The following is a 20475-nucleotide window of genomic DNA, read 5'->3' as shown; positions in this document are numbered from 1 at the left end:
ACTCCAGCACTTTGAAATGATACAATGATGAGGAGGTTAAAGTGCAGATTGTCAGCTTTAATTTGAGGGTATTTCCATCTATATTGGGTGAATCATTTAGAAATTACAGCACTTTTTGTACATAGTCCCTCCATTTTAAGGGACCAAAAGTATAGGGACAAATTCACTTATATGTGTATTAAAGTAGTAAAAGTAGTAAAAGGTTACGTATTTGGTCCCATATTCCTAGTGATGACTACATCAAGCTTGTGACTCTACACATTTGTTGGATGCATTTGCTGTTTGTTTTGGTTGTGTTTCAGATTATTTTGTGCCCCGTAGAAATTGTAAATAAGGTTTTGTGTCGTTTTGGAGTCACTTTTATCCTAAATAACAATAAAATATGTTTCTGAACACTTCTGCATTAATGTGGATGCTACAATGATTATGGATAGTCCCCAAAAAATGGTTAGCGTGTCTTGGGGGTATGATATTTGTGTGTCGAACTTTCTCACACATCATTCTTCATGATTCATTCAGGACTATCCGTAATCATGGTAATATCCACACTAATGTAGAAGTGTTCAGAGACATATTCTTTTCTCATTTACAATAAAAGTGACTCCATTTACCATTCATTTCTATATGGCACAAAATAATCTGAAGCACAACCAAAACAAATGCATGTCACAACCTTTATGAAGTCATTGCATGATAGATATATGGGACCAAATACTTTTTACTACTTCAATACAGACAGGTGAATTTGTCCCAATACTTTTTGGTCCCCTAAAATGGAGCGACTACGTACAAAACGTGCTGTCATTTCTAAACGGTTTACCCAATATGGATGGAAAAAAACCCTCAAATGAAAGCGGACAGTCTCCACTTTAACCTCATAGCCATTGTATCATTTAAAATCCAAAGTGCTGGGAGCCAGAACAAAAGATGTGCCACTGTCCCAATACTTTTGGCGCTCACTGTATAAGAAAGGTACCATTCACTCAGTGAACGAGGCAGGCAGGGTCAGAATGTGTCTCCTCGGGTTTCTGGCAGGTCAGCAGATTGATCTGGGTCTTCTTTGCTCTCACTTGAAACGCCCGTTTCACAGGCTCTGACGACGGAGGTGTCACCCTGCCCTGCTCTCACTCTCTCTCAGCCCATCAATCCATACACCCATCCCTCTATCAATCTGTTCTGTCCATTTGCTACCTGTGTGTACGCTCTACGCCGCGATGCACACAATCAGTGCTCTAACACCAGCCAATGGAGAGAGAGAGAGTAGGACGGAGGAGGAAAGGAGAGCAGAGGAGATGAGGGAGGTGAGAAAGATGGAGCTATAAACAAACAGAATTAATTAAATTACAGAAAATAATTGGAAATGGATCACACACACATACACACGGCGTTCTCTGAAATAGCTTCTTCTTTCTCGGGCCGAGGCGTCGGCGGCAAAGCGGCTTTACGGAGCCGTGATTCAGCGGCGGCTAATGACAACCAGAGCCCTGAGCTGTTGACGTGGCATAAAGAGCCTCCTCTATAGCGTAGCCGCAGAGAAAGGCATTAGCTGTTAGGAGGCGTCGCGATGGCAGTCAATGAGAATAAGGACTTCATTGGCTAATAATAGCGGACGGAGATGAGTAAAAGCCAAAGAGGATACGGATATGAAAAGCAATGAAGCGAGGCATCATTGTAACCATCGCACACCCTAAAGGGGCAATGTGTATTTAAATTTAATTTATTAGAGATCACATTATAAGTCATAGTATGCCGTGCTTTCTCTGCCAATGTGGTACACCCTCCTCTGGTCCCTTCCAGGAGAGAGGATGGAAAGAGAGAGAATGAGAAGGGGCATCACACAGCAGGCTGCCAATTCAACAACATCTCCTGCTACACACAAACACACACACACACAATGGCCCGTTTCATAGGCCCCGGTGGGTAAATAGTAATGCAGCCATGAGTGACACAACACTCAGACGCCGTAGTGGCTAGACTCATCATTCCCATTGAGAAATGGACAAGGGTCGTCAAGGCAATGGGATTCTAAAGCGGCCTCATATCACACATTCCGTGTCTCTTTTTCCTCAAATGCATTAATTGATTTCTGTGACCTGGCTGGGTGAATATAACAAGTACGGTGCTTTTGTACTATTCTCTTCAGGCAATGCAAGAGGAGCTGAGGAGAGGGCCCACGGTGGGGCCTTTCTTCCTTAGACTGCGGCCTGTGCTATTGGTCGACTCTTCTAACGAGCTGGCCTGCTCATTAAGCTGATGACCTGCCTCTCATCAAGAAAGTTAATAGTCAGTTATGTTGTCTATTGTTTTTGACTATGTTTGTTTATTGTAATACATATATATATACACAATACCAGTCAAACAGTACTATTTTCTATATTGTAGAATGATGGTAAAGACATCAAAACTATGAAATAACACATGGAATCATGTAGTAACCAAAAAAGTGTTAAACAAATAAAAAATATATTTTAGATTCTTCAAAAGAGCCACCCTTTACCTTGATAACAGTTTTGCACAATCTTGGCATTCTCTCAACCAGCTTCACCTTGAAGGAGTTCCCACATATGCTGAGCACTTGTGGCTGCTTTTCCTTCACTCTGCAGTCCAACTCATCCCAAACCATCTCAATTGGGTTGAGGTCGGGTGATTGTGGAGGCCAGGTCATCTGATGCAGCACTCCATCACTCTCCTTCATGGTCAAATAGCCCTTACACAACCTGGAGGTGTGTTGGATCATTGTCTTGTTGGAAAAAAAATGTCCCACTAAGTGCAAACCAGATGGGATGGCGCATATCACTGCAGAATGCTGTGTAGCCATGCTGGTTAAGTGTGTCTTGAATTCTAAATAAATCACCGACAGTGTTACCAGCAAAGCACCCCCACACCATCACACCTCCTCCATGCTTCACAGTGGGAACCACACATGCGGAGATCATCCGTTCACCTACTCTGCATCTCACAAAGACCCAAAAATCTCAAATTTGCACTCATCAGACCAAAGGACAAATTTCCACTGGTCTAATGTCCATTGCACATGTTTCTTGGCCCAAGCAAGTCTCGTCTTCTTATTGGTGTACTTTAGTAGTTGTTTCTTTGGAGAAATTAGACCACGAAGGATCTGGAGAACGTCTGTATGGAGGAGTGGGCCAAAATCCCTGCTGCAGTGTGTGCAAACCTGGTCAAGAACTACAGGAAACGTATGATCTCTGTAATTGTTTCTGTACCAAATATTAAGTTCTGCTTTTCTGATGTATCAAATACTTATGTCATGCAATAAAATGCAAATTAGTTACTTAAAAATCATACGATGTTATTTTCTGGATTTTTGTTTCAGATTCCGTCTCTCACAGTTGAAGTGTACCTATGATAAAAAATTACAGACCTCTACATGCTTTGTGAGTAGGAAAACCTGCAAAATCAGCAGTGTATCAAATACTTTTTCTCCCCACTGTATGTACACACAAGTATACAGTGCCTTCGGAAAGTATTCAGACCCCTTGACTTTTTCAAAATGTTGTTACGCTACAGCCTTATTCTAAAATTTATTTAAAAAATGTTTCTTCTTCAAGCTACACACAATAGCTCATAATGACAAAGCAAAAACTGTTTTTTAGACATTTTTGCAAATGTATTAAATATAAAAACTGAAATAACACATTTACATAAGAATTCTGACCCTTTACTCAGTACTTTGTTGAAGCACCTTTGGCAGCAATTACAGCTTCGAGTCATTTTGGGTATGACGCTACAAGCTTGGCACACCTGTATTTGGTGAGTTTCTCCCATTCTTCTCTGCAGATCCTCTCAAGCTCTGTCAGGTTGGATGGGGAGCGTCACTGCACAGCTATTTTCAAGTCTCTCCAGAGATGTTCGATCAGAGACGCAAACTCGGTCTCAACCTTTAAGTCTTTACTGAAGACTCATCTCTTCAGTGGGTCATATGATTGAGTGTAGTCTGGCCCAGGAGTGGGAAGGTGAACGGAAAGGCTCTGGAGCAACGAACCGCCCTTGCTGTCTCTGCCTGGCCGGTTCCCCTTTTTCCACTGGGATTCTCTGCCTCTAACCCTGTTACGGGGGCTGAGTCACTGGCTTGCTGGGGCTCTCTCGTGCCGTCCCTGGGGGTGCGTCACCTGGGTGGGTTGATTCACTGTTGTGGTCGGCCTGTCTGGGTTTCCTCCCCCCTTGGGTTGTACCGTGTCGGAGATCTTTGTGGGCTATACTCGGCCTTTTCTCAGGATGGTAAGTTGGTGGTTGAAGATTTCCCTCTAGTGGTGTGGGGGCTGTGCTTTGGCAAAGTGGGTGGGGTTATATCCTTCCTGTTTGGCCCTGTCCGGGGTGTCCTCGGATGGGGCCACAGTGTCTCCTGACCCCTCCTGTCTCAGCCTCCAGTATTTATGCTGCAGTAGTTTGTGTCGGGGGGCTAGGGTCAGTTTGTTTATCTGGAGTACTTCTCCTGTCCTATTCGGTGTCCTGTGTAAATCTAAGTGTGCGTTCTCTAATTCTCTCCTTCTCTCTTTCTTTCTCTCTCTCGGAGGACCTGAGCCCTAGGACCATGCCCCAGGACTACCTGACATGATGACTCCTTGCTGTCCCCAGTCCACCTGGCCATGCTGCTGCTCCAGTTTCAACTGGCCTGGGCCCTAGGACCATGTCCCAGGACTACCTGACATGAGGACTCCTTGCTGTCCCCAGTCCACCTGGCCATGCTCCTGCTCCAGTTTCAACTGTTCTGCCTTACTATTATTCAACCATGCTGGTCATTTATGAACATTTGAACATCTTGGCCACGTTCTGTTATAATCTCCACCCGGCACAGCCAGAAGAGGACTGGCCACCCCACATATGCTCTCTCTAATTCTCTCTTTCTTTCTCTCTCTCGGAGGACCTGAGCCCTAGGACCGTGCCCCAGGACTACCTGACATGATGGCTCCTTGCTGTCCCCAGTCCACCTGACTGTGCTGCTGCTCCAGTTTCAACTGTTCTGCCTTATTATTATTTGACCATGCTGGTCATTTATGAACATTTGAACATCTTGGTCATGTTCTGTTATAATCTCTACCCGGCACAGCCAGAAGAGGACTGGCCACCCCACATAGCCCGGTTCCTCTCTAGGTTTCTTCCTAGGTTTTGGCCTTTCTAGGGAGTTTTTCCTAGCCACCGTGCTTTTACACCTGCATTGTTTGCTGTTTGGGGTTTTAGGCTGGGTTTCTGTACAGCACTTTGAGATATCAGCTGATGTACGAAGGGCTATATAAATAAATTTGATTTGATTTGATTTTGATTTGATCGGGTTCAAGTCTGGGCTCTGGCTGGACCACTCAAGGACATTTAGAGACTTGTCCCGAAGCCACTCCTGACTTGCCTTGGCTTTGTGCTTATGGTTGTTGTACTGTTGGAAGGTGAATCTTTGCCCCAGTCTGAGGTCCTGAAGGCTCTGGAGCAAGTTTTCATCAAGGATCTCTCTGTACTTTGCTCTGTTCATGTTTCCCTCGATTCTGACTAATCTCTCAGTCCCTGCCGCTTAAAAATAATCCCCACGGCATGATGCTGCCACCACCATGATTCACCGCGGTGCCAGGTTTCCTCCAGACGTGACGCTTGGCATTCAGGCCAAAGAGTTCGATCTTGGTTTATTCAGACCAGAGAATCTTGTTTCTCATGGTCTGAGAGTCCTTTAGGTGCCTTTTGGCAAACTCCAAGCGGGCTGTCATGTGCCTTTTACTGAAGAGTGGTTTCTGTCTGGCCACTCTACCATAAACACCTGATTGGTGGAGTTCTGCAGAAATGGTTGTCCTTCTGGAAGTTTATCCCATCTCCACAGAGGAACTCTGGAGCTCTGGCAAAGTGACCACTGGGTTCTTCTTCTTCCATTTAAGAATAATGGGAGGCCACTGTGTTCTTGGGGACATTCAATGCTGCAGACATTTTTTGGTACCCTTCCCCAGATCTGTGCCTCAACACAATCCTGTCTCAGAGGTCTACGGACAATTCCTTCGACCTCATGGCTTGGTTCTTGCTCTGACATGCACTGTCAACTGTGGGACCTTATTTAGACAGGTGCCTTTCCAAATTACGTCAAATCAATCAAACCAAAAAAGTTGTAGAAAAATCTCAAGGATAATCAATGGAAACAGGATGCACCTGAGCTCAATTTCGAGTCTCATAGCAAAGGGTCTGAATACTTGTGTAAAACAGGTATTTCAGTTCTATTTTTAATAAATATGCAAAAATGTCTAAAAACCTGTTTTCGCTTTGTCAATATGGGGTATTGTGTGTAGATTGATGATACAATTTGTTTTTAAATGTGGAAAAAATCAAATAAATACTTTTAGAATGCACTGTGTGTATATGTATATATATATTAATATATATATATATAAAGATATTTAATAGTCATCTTGGCTGGTGTCGGACACATGAAAGGACCAGGAATTTGCTTTGTTGTCATTGAGACAAGCTCTTCATATTGAGTCTCTATTGTATCTCTTGAGAAGAGAAATATGCACTCAGGGGAACCTCAGAGCTGTTTTGCTCTACTGCACTAGGAGTAACCTGGTTAGGTCGTGAGCAAATCCAAGGCTTACAATATGACTCAATTGAATGCAAAAAAATACATGTTGATACATGCTAACCAAGTTCAATCTCAAGTTTGCTTATTAGTCCAGTGTTTCTCCTATATTCATTTAGCAAAGGTGGCCCAGCGGTGGCCCTAGCGGTAGCAATCTCTCGTCCCAACGGCCCCACCCCACACTATGCACGTGTGTTTGTACGTGTCCCGCTCTAAAGTGAGTTGGTCGATGAGCAAGGCAAGACGCGTGTGTGCTCATGAGTGGGACACAGGTGATATGATGACTCAAGCCTCTGCAACTCTTCCACCTGAATAAGGAGCTATTATTGGCCTCTGCAACTGTACCTCTGCTCTCACACAGCTGAGACTGACGACGCTGCTACTGTAGAATGCAGAGAGCTCTTTGCATTTCGGATTGCATCCACAGTTGGATAACATAGTACTACCATCAACCAAAAACCTTACCTCAGCTAAGTTGTTGGCTACAGTACATCTATAATGTGTCATGAGTCAGGACCGATCGATCACAATAGTGATCATTCTTTTTCAAGATGTTTCAGTTTGGTGACAGGTGTTCTTATGTTGAGATGTCAACACAAGACAATGTCTATGATACCTGAATGTCTTTGGGTCTCATTGACAGATAAACACATCTAAACTTTGTGACAGTGTTTGGTCTGCTCCTACCTTTCCGTTGGCTTTGGTCTTGCTGCTGCTGTGGTTGTTGTTGGTGGTGGGGTTGGCATCCTCATGGACGCGGTCCAGGAGCCAGAGCAGGAACTCCAGGGCATCGTGCTGAGAGTTCCCCCTGAACTGAGAGCCGTACTTGGACACAATACTCTGGGGACAGACAGGGAGAAGTCAGATGAAATCAGATGAGGACATTACAAAAGACATAAAACGACTTTCCAACAAACTACAATAGAAGCTCAAAGATATTAACCTACAGGCTGACCGGTCAACCAAACAGGGAATATCGAACACGGTCAAAAAATGATGTAGGCTATGTAGTCTGTTGGCTAAATACTCTGAGGAAAGACCGGGAGGAAGAGATTAGATACGGACAAGAAAATAAATATCAGTTAGGTTTCCAGCAAAATCCTTTAAATCTTCCGACAAAATACATGAGCTGAGAGTTTCAAAGAAACTACTGTTCAGAGTATTTATTTTTAGGAAAAGTTGTCTGGTGGTAAGTAAACAGCGTCTTTCGACAGTGTAGTCAATCAGCTCCCCTTAGGCTCGGGGAGTAACTGATAACCTGCAATCAGTTACATAACAGAAAAATGTCAGGGGTTCTTAAACTTTTTCACACAGGCCCCCCCCATTACCACAAATGGGCTAAAAAACCAAGCTAAAAAAACATTAGCTGACATGGGCTAGTTGACCTGGACATTTCTGACAAGTTATAAATAGCTCTCTAAGGTATGCAAAGACTAACATGAACAGAAGAAAACTGATGATGAGGAGTAAGGAGTAAGTTGAACGCCAGACTGAGTTCCTTAAAAATATACTTTTCTAAACAACGATCACCCCCCCCCCCCCCCCTGGTACGTTACCAGAAAAAATATTGTCATCAGGTTACAGATACTTCTTGGATTATGTTTAAATTCAGAAAGTATGTTTGCAGAAATATACACTACATCACTAAAAGTATTTGGACACACCTTCAAATTAGTAGATTTGACTATTTCAGACACGCCTGTTGCTGACAGGTGTACAAAATCAAGCACACAACCATGCAATCTCCGTAGACAAACATTGGCAGTAGAATGGCCTTTACTGAAGAGCTCAGTGACTTTCAAAGTGACACCGTCATAGGATGCCACCTTTCCACCTTTTCAGCTCTTGAGGCTGAATGGAAGCAAGTCCCCGCAGCAATGTTCCAACATCTAGTGGAAAGCTTACTCAGAGGAATGGAGGCTGTTACAGCAGAACAGGGGGGCCCGACTCCATATTAATGCCCATGATTTCGGAATGAGATGTTAGGTGAGCAGGTGTCCACATAGTTTTGGTCATGTAGTATATATTATGACACCTTTCTGTTTTCTCAATGACGTAACATTTTGCATTGAAAATGTGGAAAGTTCAAGTTTGTTTCACCTGAGCGAGTCTGACCAGAGTCAGAGACCACTATGTCTACGGATGACACACCAAATGCGTTTGATTGATAATTGTTGTCTTGTTCTAATGCCTCTTTTTTTTAATGTTTTTATTTCACCTTTATTTAACCAAGTAGGCTAGTTGAGAACAAGTTCTCATTTGCAACTGCGACCTGGCCAAGATAAAGCATAGCAGTTTGACACATACAACAACATAGAGTTACACATGGAATAAACAAAACATACAGTCAGTAATACAGTAGAAAAAAAGAAAACAAAGTCTATATACAGTGAGTGCAAATAAGGTCAAATAAGGGAGTTAAGGCAATAAATAGGCCACGGTGGCGAAGTAATTACAATATGGCAATTAAACACTGGAATGGTAGATGTGCAAAAGATGGATGTGCAAGTAGAGATACTGTGGTGCAAAAGGAGCAAAATAAATAAATACAGTATGGGAATGAGGTAGATAGATGGGCTGTATACAGATGGGCTATGAACAGGTGCAGTGATCTGTGAGCTGCTTTGACAGCTGGTTCTTAAAGCTAGTGAGGGAGATGGGAATCTCCAGCTTCAGTGATTTTGGCAGTTCGTTCCAGTCAGTGGCAGCAGAGAACTGGAAGGAAAGGCGACCAAAGGAGGAATTGGCTTTGGGGGTGACCAGTGAGATATACCTGCTGGAGCATGTGCTGCTATGGTGACCAGCGAGCTGAGATAGGGCGGGGCTTTACCTAGCAGAAACTTGTAGATAACCTGTAGCCAGTGGGTTTGGCTACGAGTATGAAGCGAGGGCCAGCCAACGAGAGCGTACATGTCGCAGTGGTGGGTAGTATATGGGGCTTTGGTGACAAAACGGATGGCACTGTGATAGGCTACATCCAGTTTGCTGAGTAGAGTGTTGGAGGCTATTTTATAGATGACATCGCCAAAGTCAAGGATCGGTAGGATGGTCAGTTTTACAAGGGTATGTTTGGCAGCATGAGTGAAGGAAGCTTTGTTGCGAAATAGGAAGCCGATTCTAGATTTAATTTTTGATTGAAGATGCTTAATGTTAGTCTGGAAGGAGAGGTTACAGTCTAGCCAGACACCTAGGTATTTGTAGTTGTCCACGTATTCTAAGTCAGAGCCGTCCAGAGTAGTGATGTTGGATGGGCGAGCAGGTGCGGGCAATGATCGGTTGCATAGCATGCATTTAGTTTTATTTGCGTTTAAGAGCAGTTGGAGGCCACGGGAGGAGAGTTGTATGGCATTGAAGCTCGTCTGGAGGTTAGTTAACAGTGTCCATAGAAGGGCCAGAAGTATACAGAATGGTGTCGTCTGCGTAGAGGTGGATTAGAGAATCACCAGCAGCAAAAGCTCTTAAGGGTAAAGTAATCCAAAAGTAACGGAAAGTAATCAGATTACAATACCGAGTTTGGGCAATCCAAAAGTTACGTTACTGAGCACAATTTTGGATTAGTAACTAGTAACTGTAACATTTAGAAAGTAATCTACCCAACCCTGGCTCTCCTTGAGACAGTGACGGGCGTAGCTAATAACAACACCATCATGACATCCAGGTGGCTACTTTCCATTCCCACCAGCCATTTCTCTCTCTCCCTCTCTCCTTCTCTCTTCTCCCCCCATCCACTCTCTCCATTCTTTCCTCCGCCCTCTGAGTAACAAAGCCCGATTCCAGACGCTCCTCCACGCTTCATAAAAAATTGCTGCATCACACCGCCAGTGTTCTAAATATAAACATGGGACAGGATGTGAGGCCCCCTACCTCCCTACTACCTGAGATGGACCACTAATGAGCTTAATCATTATGAAGGGGGCCCTCCGAGGGAGTAGGCATGTTGACTGTGTCTGTATCTGAAATGGCATCCTATTCCCTATGTATTGCACTTCTTTTGACAAGTGTTCTGGTCAAAAGTAGTGCACTATATAGGGAATAGCGTGACATTTTGGACACAGCCCTTTTCACTAAGCCTAGTCACTCTCTCTGCCTATCAAAGGACAGTGCAGTTAGTTATGTTATGTTATGTTATGTTATGTTGCTACCCCAGAAAGGGTCAAAGGGAAAGGGGGAAACAGAAACGGAGGTGGCGGAGAGAGTGGTGTGGACAGCAACCGATGTGTCCAAGGTTACCGTGGGCCCGCTGTGTCTGGGAAGCAGAAACCTGATGACATCACAGAGCTGTGATGGCTTCATTAGGACAGGGGGTTGAGAGAAGGAGGGCTTGGAGAGAGGGGTTATGTTCTGCTGTGTGCACACATTTTGTAATGTTGACGTCCAGAGGTGATCCTGCTACAATGGCATGTTAATGGGTCTGCAGAGCAGCAATGTTGCTAAGTAAGTAAGGACCCCATCGCATCCTTCAAAAACAGATTGCACTTCTCGTTCAAAGGAATTCCCCTTGATATCTGCATAGACATATCAACATAGTCTTTACTTTTCACACCCACCCTATGCCTGAGAGGATAGAGGCGTAATCCCACCAAAGTAGTACGAATAACATTCTCCAACATGTTGAGGCCTGTTTGAGTAAGCCTGTATCAGCCTCCATTTATCACCATCATCATAACCAACCAAATCACAGACAGACAGCTCAGACACCTGACACTAACATTTAATGACTGGCCATGAAGGTGCCAAAACAAACATGATATACTGTTTTCTGTCCCCACGGGGAGCATGGGAATAATAATCCAGGCTATTTGGTAATCATTGAAGGGATTTGAGAGAGCCTGGGTGTAAAATGTGTTGGTTGGGACATTTTGAATCGGATTACTATGTCAAGAAGTAGAAATGTCAAATGTGTCTTACACATAGTTTGTTGGATTGAATGATTTATGACTTTGTGTGTGTGTGTGTGTGTGTGTGTGTGTGTGTGTGTGTGTGTGTGTGTGTGTGTGTGTGTGTGTGTGTGTGTGTGTGTGTGTGTGTGTGTGTGTGTGTGTGTGTGTGTGTGTGTGTGTGTGTGTGTGTGTGTGTGTGTGTGTGTGTGTCACTATGTGTCACTGTGTATCACTGTGTGACAGCTGAAGATGCCAGACCATATTTGCTCCCCTCTTTAAAAGATGTTTGTACTCCTCAGCTGTCTTTAGGGCACTGCTGGTCTCCAGGGTGAAGATGCATCTTATTCCATAACCACTGTAAACATAGGCAGACTACACGGTCCTACAGTGCACTCTCCTACCGCCATGTCATGGTGCCTTGCAAGTTACTTCTTACTAGAGAGGTGAGGCAAACAATTGCTGGAGCGTGAGACTAGAGACAGATAGAGAGACAGAAACGATTGCAAACACTCAAAATACAGTTGAGGGTGACCTGACCTAGCCTCTTAAATAAACACAGGTACACCATTAACCTGCACAGTCTCCAGGGGCTGTCACATCTAAGAAGAGGTTGAGACCCCCACACTCAGGTAATAACATTACACCACACATACACACTCACACACACACCACGCCTGCCCTGGCATCCAAGACAGTGAGCTGGAGAGTGTTTGACTTTCCCCTCTTTAGCGTTGGTCTCACAGGTACCCCACATCACCTTCAGTGTAAACAGCTAGGTATAAGGAGAGCTCCATCGGGACTAGGAATATGCCATACATTAACAAAATGACTCACCTCCTTCAAAAACACATCTACAGGGTCAACCCAACTCACCTCACCCCAACCTGGCCTGTCAAATGGACCTTGTTAGATTCCACAATGACACTCTGGGAGGGAGAACCATGAGGAATTATGACATTACATAAGCTTTAGAGTTTGTGATGTTGACACACACACACACAAAAGAGTAGATGTTGCTGCATAATGGGAATGAGGCTGGACGGTATCTATCAACATCATTTCTGGCACCTCCATTCCTTTTACATTTTTCTACAGCAGCCTTGTGCTGCTGGTTGGCGATCCTCTCCTCCGCTGACCAGGCAGACACTGACGTGTCATCAATTAATTCCTCTCCTGCCCTGCCTCTCCTTCCATTCTCTCCACTCAATAAAGCCTACCCCTTCTGCTCCCTCCCTTTTTCCTCATACTCTACCTCCCTCGTTCCCTCTCCCATTTTCACCATTCTTTCCACTCATCAATCTCAGCTGAGCTCCAGACGACCCAGCCTCCCCCCGTTTCTCCCCTGGAGAGAAACACAAACCTTGGCCCACCGCAGTCCCGGCCACCAAGCAAATGCTCTTGTCTGTCTCCTGGCTCCTGGCTCCTGTCTCCTGTCTCCTGGCTCCTGTCTCCTGGCTCCTGTCTCCTGGCTCCCCACGCTAGACGCCCCGTCTGAGTTTTTTTAAGCCTAAAACTCTTTGATCCTGATTAATCTGAGTTATACTGTATCTGAATTCACCCCCAAAAATATATATGATGGCAGAGGACGTACTAGTTCGGATGCTAGACTTCATGTATTCACCTCCAAAAGAATGAAAACCACTATTTATTATGGCAAGACAACATAAGATTTTGGATGCAAGGCTCTCCAAGATTTCATTTCCTCAATATTCTCGGTAACATAACATGAAATTCTCCTCCAGATATGCTGCCAGTGTGTCGAGAGAGTAAAGCCCAAAGCCTTTGCCTTGTCTCCGCGACGACGACCCTAATGTGGGATTTACCACCATCAAGAATAAAGAAGGAAACAAAGTATGAATTTCGATTGGTCATAATCATCTTTGAGTGGTTTACAGCCTGGGAAAGGCTCTCTGTTAACACTACTGTAATGGAGAAGTTTAAACTCCTATAGTTGCATCCCAAATGGTACCATACTTCCTATAAAGTGCACTACTTTTGAGCAGGGTCCATAGGGCTCTGGTATATAAAAAAAGTGCACTTTGTATGTAATAGGGTGCCATTTGGGACGCACACTCTACAACTTACAGTAAATGTGCAATTGTTTGGGAAGAACGAGGGTCTGAGCTGTTACTGTATCCTAATGGCACAATCACTAGTACATATTTGGGGTGGCCAAACAGCAGCCCTACCACATAATTTACAATAAAGCTGAACAATGTAGTAAAATAACCTCATCATTCGGGACATGGTAGGGTAAGACAGTTGTACTAAGCTCATGAGGCATTTGTGTTGTATTCTTCAAGAATCAATGGGTGTTCTGTATATCATTAATTAAAATGACCACTGAACAGCTGTAAATATTGCAGATTGCTCCTTTAACGGTTTCTATGCCATTCTCTTCACTATGATAAAGTGGGGAGTAATGTCGTTCCAGCCACCTTCTACATGATTGGGTGGTCTTACAGCCTATAGCGTAGTTGAAATTGAACCTAGACCATTAATCATGGTGTTGAATACATCCATCCGAAATTTGCTCAAATTGCAGTACTTACATTGCCATATCACAGACATATTTCTCACTGTGGTTTTCATTATATTGTTTTGTCAGAGCTTTTCGGGTAAAATTAAGTAGTAATGCCATGACAATTTCTGAGTAGAGAGAGAGAGAGAGAGACTGTGTGTGTCAGTACCGTAGCTCTTGAAGGAAAGCAGAGAGAGGAAAACACAAACACTGCATCTCTGCCTGTGCTCCAAAACAACCAACATGACACCCACTCACACCCACCACCGCCTACACAGGAGCCATGGAGAAACGTGATACAACCACCACCTCCAGACTCAGCAAGGATAGTGAGGGGAGGGAAAAGCTCGCAGAGCCAATTTTTATCCTCACACAGTCACTGTTGAACTTGTTCACCAGGCCAATGCCTCTGACTAGTGCTCTTTAAAAGCACACTGACATTGACAAAAACAATTAGCTGTCAAAGAACCACTGTGCAGAATCCTTCCGCATCACAAACTAGTACCATTCATACAGGGCACAGGAGTAAATGGATAGGTGGGTGTTTTCCTGTCTTTCACCAACACGATTTCTTGTTTGTTTTGGAGCTCACTGCTGCACTCTCCATACGCACCAGTGGAGCTTCCTCAGTAGGGGGTCTCCACCTTTCCCAGGCTAAATGCACTGGGCTGCACTGCTACAGCAGTAAACATCCTCATCTCACCCATAGAGGACCAACAGATAGAAATCAGTGTATTGTTCAAGTCAAAGCCATCCGAACAACTTTTTATTTTTTAACCTTTATTTAACAAGGAAAGGCTCATTGAGATTCAAATCTCTTTTTCAAGAGCGCCCTGGCCAAGATAGGCAGCGCCAAGTCATTACAAAAAGATTACAGACAGACAACATGAAAAACTACAAGTAATCTAGTAAAAACCATTGAATTCACAAGAGTATAAAACAGCAAATTAAAAACATTGACAGAATCAGCCTCAAAATCCTTCATCGGTGATTTAAAAGCACCAATCGGGACAAGTTCTTACAGTTTAAAAGTATTTCGTAAGGTGTTCCAAGACGATGGCGCAGAGTACATAAAAGCCCTTTTACCAAATTCAGTTCGGACATCTGGAACAGTTAGCAGGACAAAGTCCAGCGAACAAACAGAGGTCCCACCACATTTCTGAACAATTAAAATGCACAAACAAAAAGGTAGTAAACCCCAAATGGCTTTGTAGATAAAAGTGTACCAATGACTGAGCCTACGAGTGACTAGAGAAGGCCAGCAACCCTGGTGTACAAAGTGCAGTGGTGCGTAAGGGTTTTGTAGTTTAAAATAAATCTCAAAGTGCCATGGTAAAGAGTGCAAATTTGATCTCAAACATTTTTTTGTAAGTTGTTGAATATGCAATTTAAAAGAGAGGCCGTCATCAATTAAAATTCCAAGATATTTATATGAGGTTACAACCTCAATCTCCTTGCCGTGACAGGTTAGAAAACACCATTAGTTTAGTCAGTATTGAGGATAAGCTTCAATTGACACAAGGTATGTTGAACAGTATAAAAAGCAGTTCGTATGTTCTGGAAAGCTTTTGTAAGAGACGAAGCACAACAGTAAATAACAGTATCATCAGCATAAAAATTCAGTTGTGCATTTTGGACATTTTTGTCTAAGTCATTTATATAAATAGTGAAAGAGAGAGGACCAAGTACAGAGCCTTGGGGCACACCATTCAAGACAGACAATTTAACAGACATAAGCACCTCAAATCAACTGCAGTGAGAGGAGGGAATGAATGAGAATGAATGAGGGAATACCTATACCCAAGGGCAATTGATTATTCAATAGATCTGAGTACTAATTTCGAGAGACTGCACACAAAACTTAACATATAAACTTCAAAAAGTATCTCACTTGGCCCTACCTGTTCTGAAGCTTATGAAATCCTTCACCTCAAAGTCCTCTATCTTTTTAATCGCAGTTCGATTTCCACAAATTACTGCTGGAAGCATAATTAGCTTAAAGCCTATTACCCGAACCAAATCAAAATGTCCTAATACAGAATTCTGGTACCATCTACATTTGCAGCATAGGTCCAAAGGTTCTAGCAAATGAGAGTAAGCAATGTCATTCATCCAGGCCCTGGGGTATTCGCTTTGGGCACTGTGCCCCTGGAGGACCAGCCACAGGTGTCCCTGTGGGGCCAGACCATAAACATACAGTTGGAAGTTTACATACAAGTCAGAAGTTTACATACACGTAGGTTGGAGTCATTAAAACTTGTTTTGCAACCACTCCATAAATTTCATGTTAACAAACTATAGTTTTGGCAAGTCAGTCAGGACATCTACTTTGTGCATGACACAAGTCATTTTTCCAACAATTGTTTACAGACAGATTATTTCACTTATAATTCACTGTATCACAATTCCAGTAAGTCAGAAGTTTACATACACTAAGTTGACTGGGCCTTTAAACAGCTTGGAAAATTCCAAAAGATTATGTCATGGCTTTAGAAGCATCTGAAAGGCTAATTGACATCATTTGAGTCAATTGAAGACATACCTATGGATGTATTTCTAGGCCTACCTTCAAACTCAGTGCCTCTTTGCTTGACATCATGGGAAAATCAAAAGAAATCAGCCAAGACCACATCATTTTTTTTTGTTATTGATCTCCACAAGTCCAATTTCCAAATGCCTGAAGGTACCACTTTCATCTGTACAAACAATGTACACACGTATAAACACCATGGGACCACGCAGCCGTCATACCGCTCAGGAAGGAGACATGTTCTGTCTCCTAGAGATGAACATACTTTGGTGTGAAAAGTGCAAATCAATTCCAGAACAACAGCAAAGTAAGTACCTTGTGAAGATGCTGGAGGAAACAGGTACAAAAGTATCTATTTCCACAGTAAAACAAGTCCTATTTTGACATAACCTGAAAGGCCACTCAGCAAGGAAGAAGCCACTGCTCCAAAACCGCCATTAAAAAAAAGCCAGACTACAGTTTGCAACTGCACATGGGGACAAAGATCATACTTTTTGGAGAAATGTCCTCTGGTCTGATGAAACAAAAATAGAACTGTTTGGCCATAATGGCCATTGTTATGTTTGGAGGAAAAAGGGGGAGGCTTGCAAGCTGAACAACACCATCCCAACTGTGAAGCACGGGTGTGGCAGCATCATGTTGTGGGGGTGGTTTGCTGCAGGAGGGACTGGTGCACTTCACAAAGTAAATGGCATCGCGAGTAGAGGTCGACCGATTAATCGGAATGGTAGATTAATTGGGGCCGATTTCAAGTTTTCATAACAGTCAGTAATCTGCATTTTTGGACACCGATTATGGCCGGTTACATTGCACTCCACGAGGAGACTGCGTGGCAGGCTGACTACCTGTTATGCGAGTGCAGCAAGGAGCCAAGGTAAGGTGCTAGCTAGCATTAAACGTATCTTATAAAACTTATAAAATCTTAACATAATCACTAGTTAACTACACATGGTTGATGATATTACTAGTTAATATAGCTTGCCCTGCGTTGCATATAATCGATGCGGTGCCTGTTAATTTATCATTGAATCACAGCCTACTTCGCCAAACGAGTGATTTAACAAGCGCAATCATGAAAAAAGCACTGTCATTGTCACATTCTGACCATAGTTCTGTTAGTTTATTCTTTGTTTTAGTATGGTCAGGGTTTGAGTTGGGGTAGGCAGTCTATGCTTGTTTTTCTATGTTGGTTTTTGTGTTCGGCCTAGTATGGTTCTCAATCAGAGGCAGATGTCGTTAGTTGTCTCTGATTGAGAATCATACTTAGGTAGCCTGGGTTTCACTTTTGGTTTGTGGGTGTTTGTTTCCGTGTGAGTGTTTGGGCCACACGGTACTGTTTCGGTTTTGTATATTTCACAGCACTTTCCTGCGTTTGCTAGCAGCTCTTTGCAATGCTTCAAGCATTGTGCTGTTTATGACTTCAAGCCTATCAACTCCTGAGATTAGGCTGGCAATACAAAAGTACCTATTTGAACATCCAATAGTTAAAGGTGAAATATGAAATACAAATGGTATAGAGAGAAATAGTCCTATAATAACTACATCCTAAAACGTCTTACCTGGGAATATTGAAGACTCACGTTAAAAGGAACCACCAGCTTTCATATGTTCTCATGTTCTGAGCAAGGAATTTAAACGTTAGCTTTTTTACATGGAACATATTGCACTTTTACTTTCTTCTCCAACACTTTGTTTGCATTATTTAAACCAAATTGATCATGTTTCATTATTTATTTGAGACTAAATTGATTTTATTGATGAATTATATTATGTTAAAATAAGTGTTCATTCAGTATTGTTGTAATTGTCATTAATACAAATGTATATATACAAATCGGCCGATTGAACGGTATCAGCTTTATTTGGCCCTCCAATAATCGGTATCGGCTTTAAAAAACCATAATCGGTTGACCTCTAATCACGAGGAAGGAAAATGATGTGGATATATTGAAGCAACATCACAAGACATCAGTCAGGAAGTTAAAGCTTGGTCGCAAATGGGTCTTCCAAATGGACAATGACCCCAAGCATTCTTCCAAAGTTGTGGCAAAATGGCTTAAGGACAACAAAGTCCAGGTATTAGAGTGGCATCACAAAGCCCTGACCTCAATCCCATCGACAATTTGTGGGCAGAAAAACTAAAAAAGCGTGTGCGAGCAAGGAGGCCTACAAACCTGACTCAGTTACACCAGCTCTGCAAGGAGGAATGGGACAAAATTCACCCAACTTATTGTGGGAAGCTTGTGGAAGGCTACCCGAACCGTTTGACCCATGTTAAACAATTTAAAGGCAATGCTACCAAATATTATTATTACTAATTGAGTGTATGTAAACTTCCGACCCACTGGGAATGTGATGAAAGACATTATTCTGACATTTCACATTCTTAAAATAAAGTGGTGATCCTAACTGACCTAAGACAGATTTTTACTAGGATTAAATGTCAGGAATTGTGAAAAACTGAGTTGAAATGTATTTGGCTAAGGTGTATGCAAACTTCCGACTTCAACTCTAAATATTCATACATCATCAGGCCAGACAGACACCTGCGCAGACTCAGCCGTCTGGTATCCTGGCAGTCCCTGACCACAGTGTTGACTTGGTCTGGCTCACTCTCTCTCATCAGCATTCGGGAAAACTCAGTGCACCACCCCTACATGTGAAGTACCACTCCCTTCCAACCAGTAAGGACATCCAGGGAATGCAGACAAGCCACCTCACCTGGGTTTGTTGCAGGTGGGAGCCACAGGGCACACCCACAGCATGCTTATTAGTTAGAAAATGTGCCCTGATGTGTGGTCAATGGTCATTAGGCAATAGGCATTGACACATGGTTTGGACCATGTTTGTGTGGGGGGAAAAGAAAAAGAGAACCCGAATTTCGACATTAATCCAAACATATGGGAGTTTTGACAATGCCTGTACTGCTAGCACATGTCTCACCTGTTTTGACCGTTGCCACAGGGTCCTCCCCTGAAATGCTACCTGTCTGCTTACACAGAAATAGGACGTGAGAACTGTTGAGTCGGTTCTGACTAGAGGGAGTACAGATACGACCGGAAATGACTTTTTCGTAGCAGGTTAAGAGAATTTACGCAGCAGGTTAATTAAGATAATTAACGTGGCAGGTTAGGAGACTTACTGTAGGTTAAGGTTAGGAAACGGTTTAGGCGTAGGGTTAGTTAAAATGCCTCCGATCTTAGCTGTACTCCCTCCAGTCACAACCCACTAGGCACACCACTTCATTTCAGTGTGGAAATGTGGGTAAAATTTGGTTGAGAGGTTGATCAATAAGATTTCAACTTTTATTCACTCATTCATAAAAACAGCCAGAAGTTTGTTGAATTCCCAATGTGTTATCACTATGCTTTCAGCCACCTAAAAGCACAACCAAATTCCATTGGAAAAACAATGTCAGATATTTTCGATTTATACAACAACTTAATGTGTTATTACTGTGCTTCATCTAAAACCACAAACCAATTTATTTATTTTTTCACCTTTATTTAACCAGGTAGGCTAGTTGAGAACAAGTTCTCATTTACAACTGCGACCTGGCCAAGATAAAGCGTAGCAATTCGACACATACAACAACACAGAGTTACACATGGAATAAACAAAACATACAGTCAATAATACAGTAGAACAAAAGAAAACAAAAAGTCTATATACAGTGAGTGCAAATGAGGTAAGTTAAGGAAATAGGCCATGGTGGCGAAGTAATTACAATATAGCAATTAAACACTGGAATGGTAGATCGGCAGAAGATGAATGTGCAGGTAGAGATACTGGGGTGCAAAGGAGCAAAATAAATACCAGTATGGGGATGAGGTAGGTAATTAGATGGGCTGTTTACAGAAAAGCTAAGTACAGGTGCAGTGATCTGTAAACTGCTCTGACAGCTGGTGCTTAAAGCTAGTGAGGGAGATGTGAGTCTCCAGCTTCAGAGATTTTTGCAATTTGTTCCAGTCATGGG

At 43.0% G+C, this 20475-nt stretch overlaps 1 protein-coding gene across 1 annotated transcript in view; it reads right to left on the bottom strand.

Moving 5' to 3' along the window:
• LOC124015152 (ubiquitin carboxyl-terminal hydrolase 43-like) overlaps positions 1-20475 on the bottom strand; it is a 194514-nt gene that overhangs the window by 169541 nt on the left and 4498 nt on the right. The window contains exon 2 of the mRNA XM_046330141.1: positions 7256-7408. Within this exon, the coding sequence (XP_046186097.1) occupies positions 7256-7408 (153 nt within the window). The remainder of the gene's footprint in view (positions 1-7255; positions 7409-20475) is intronic.

The sequence above is a fragment of the Oncorhynchus gorbuscha genome, linkage group LG26 (assembly GCF_021184085.1).
Source record: "Oncorhynchus gorbuscha isolate QuinsamMale2020 ecotype Even-year linkage group LG26, OgorEven_v1.0, whole genome shotgun sequence".
Taxonomy (NCBI): Eukaryota; Metazoa; Chordata; class Actinopteri; order Salmoniformes; family Salmonidae; genus Oncorhynchus; species Oncorhynchus gorbuscha.
The sequence above is the reverse complement of the archived record's forward strand: the minus strand, read 5'-3'. Positions and strand labels throughout refer to the sequence as shown.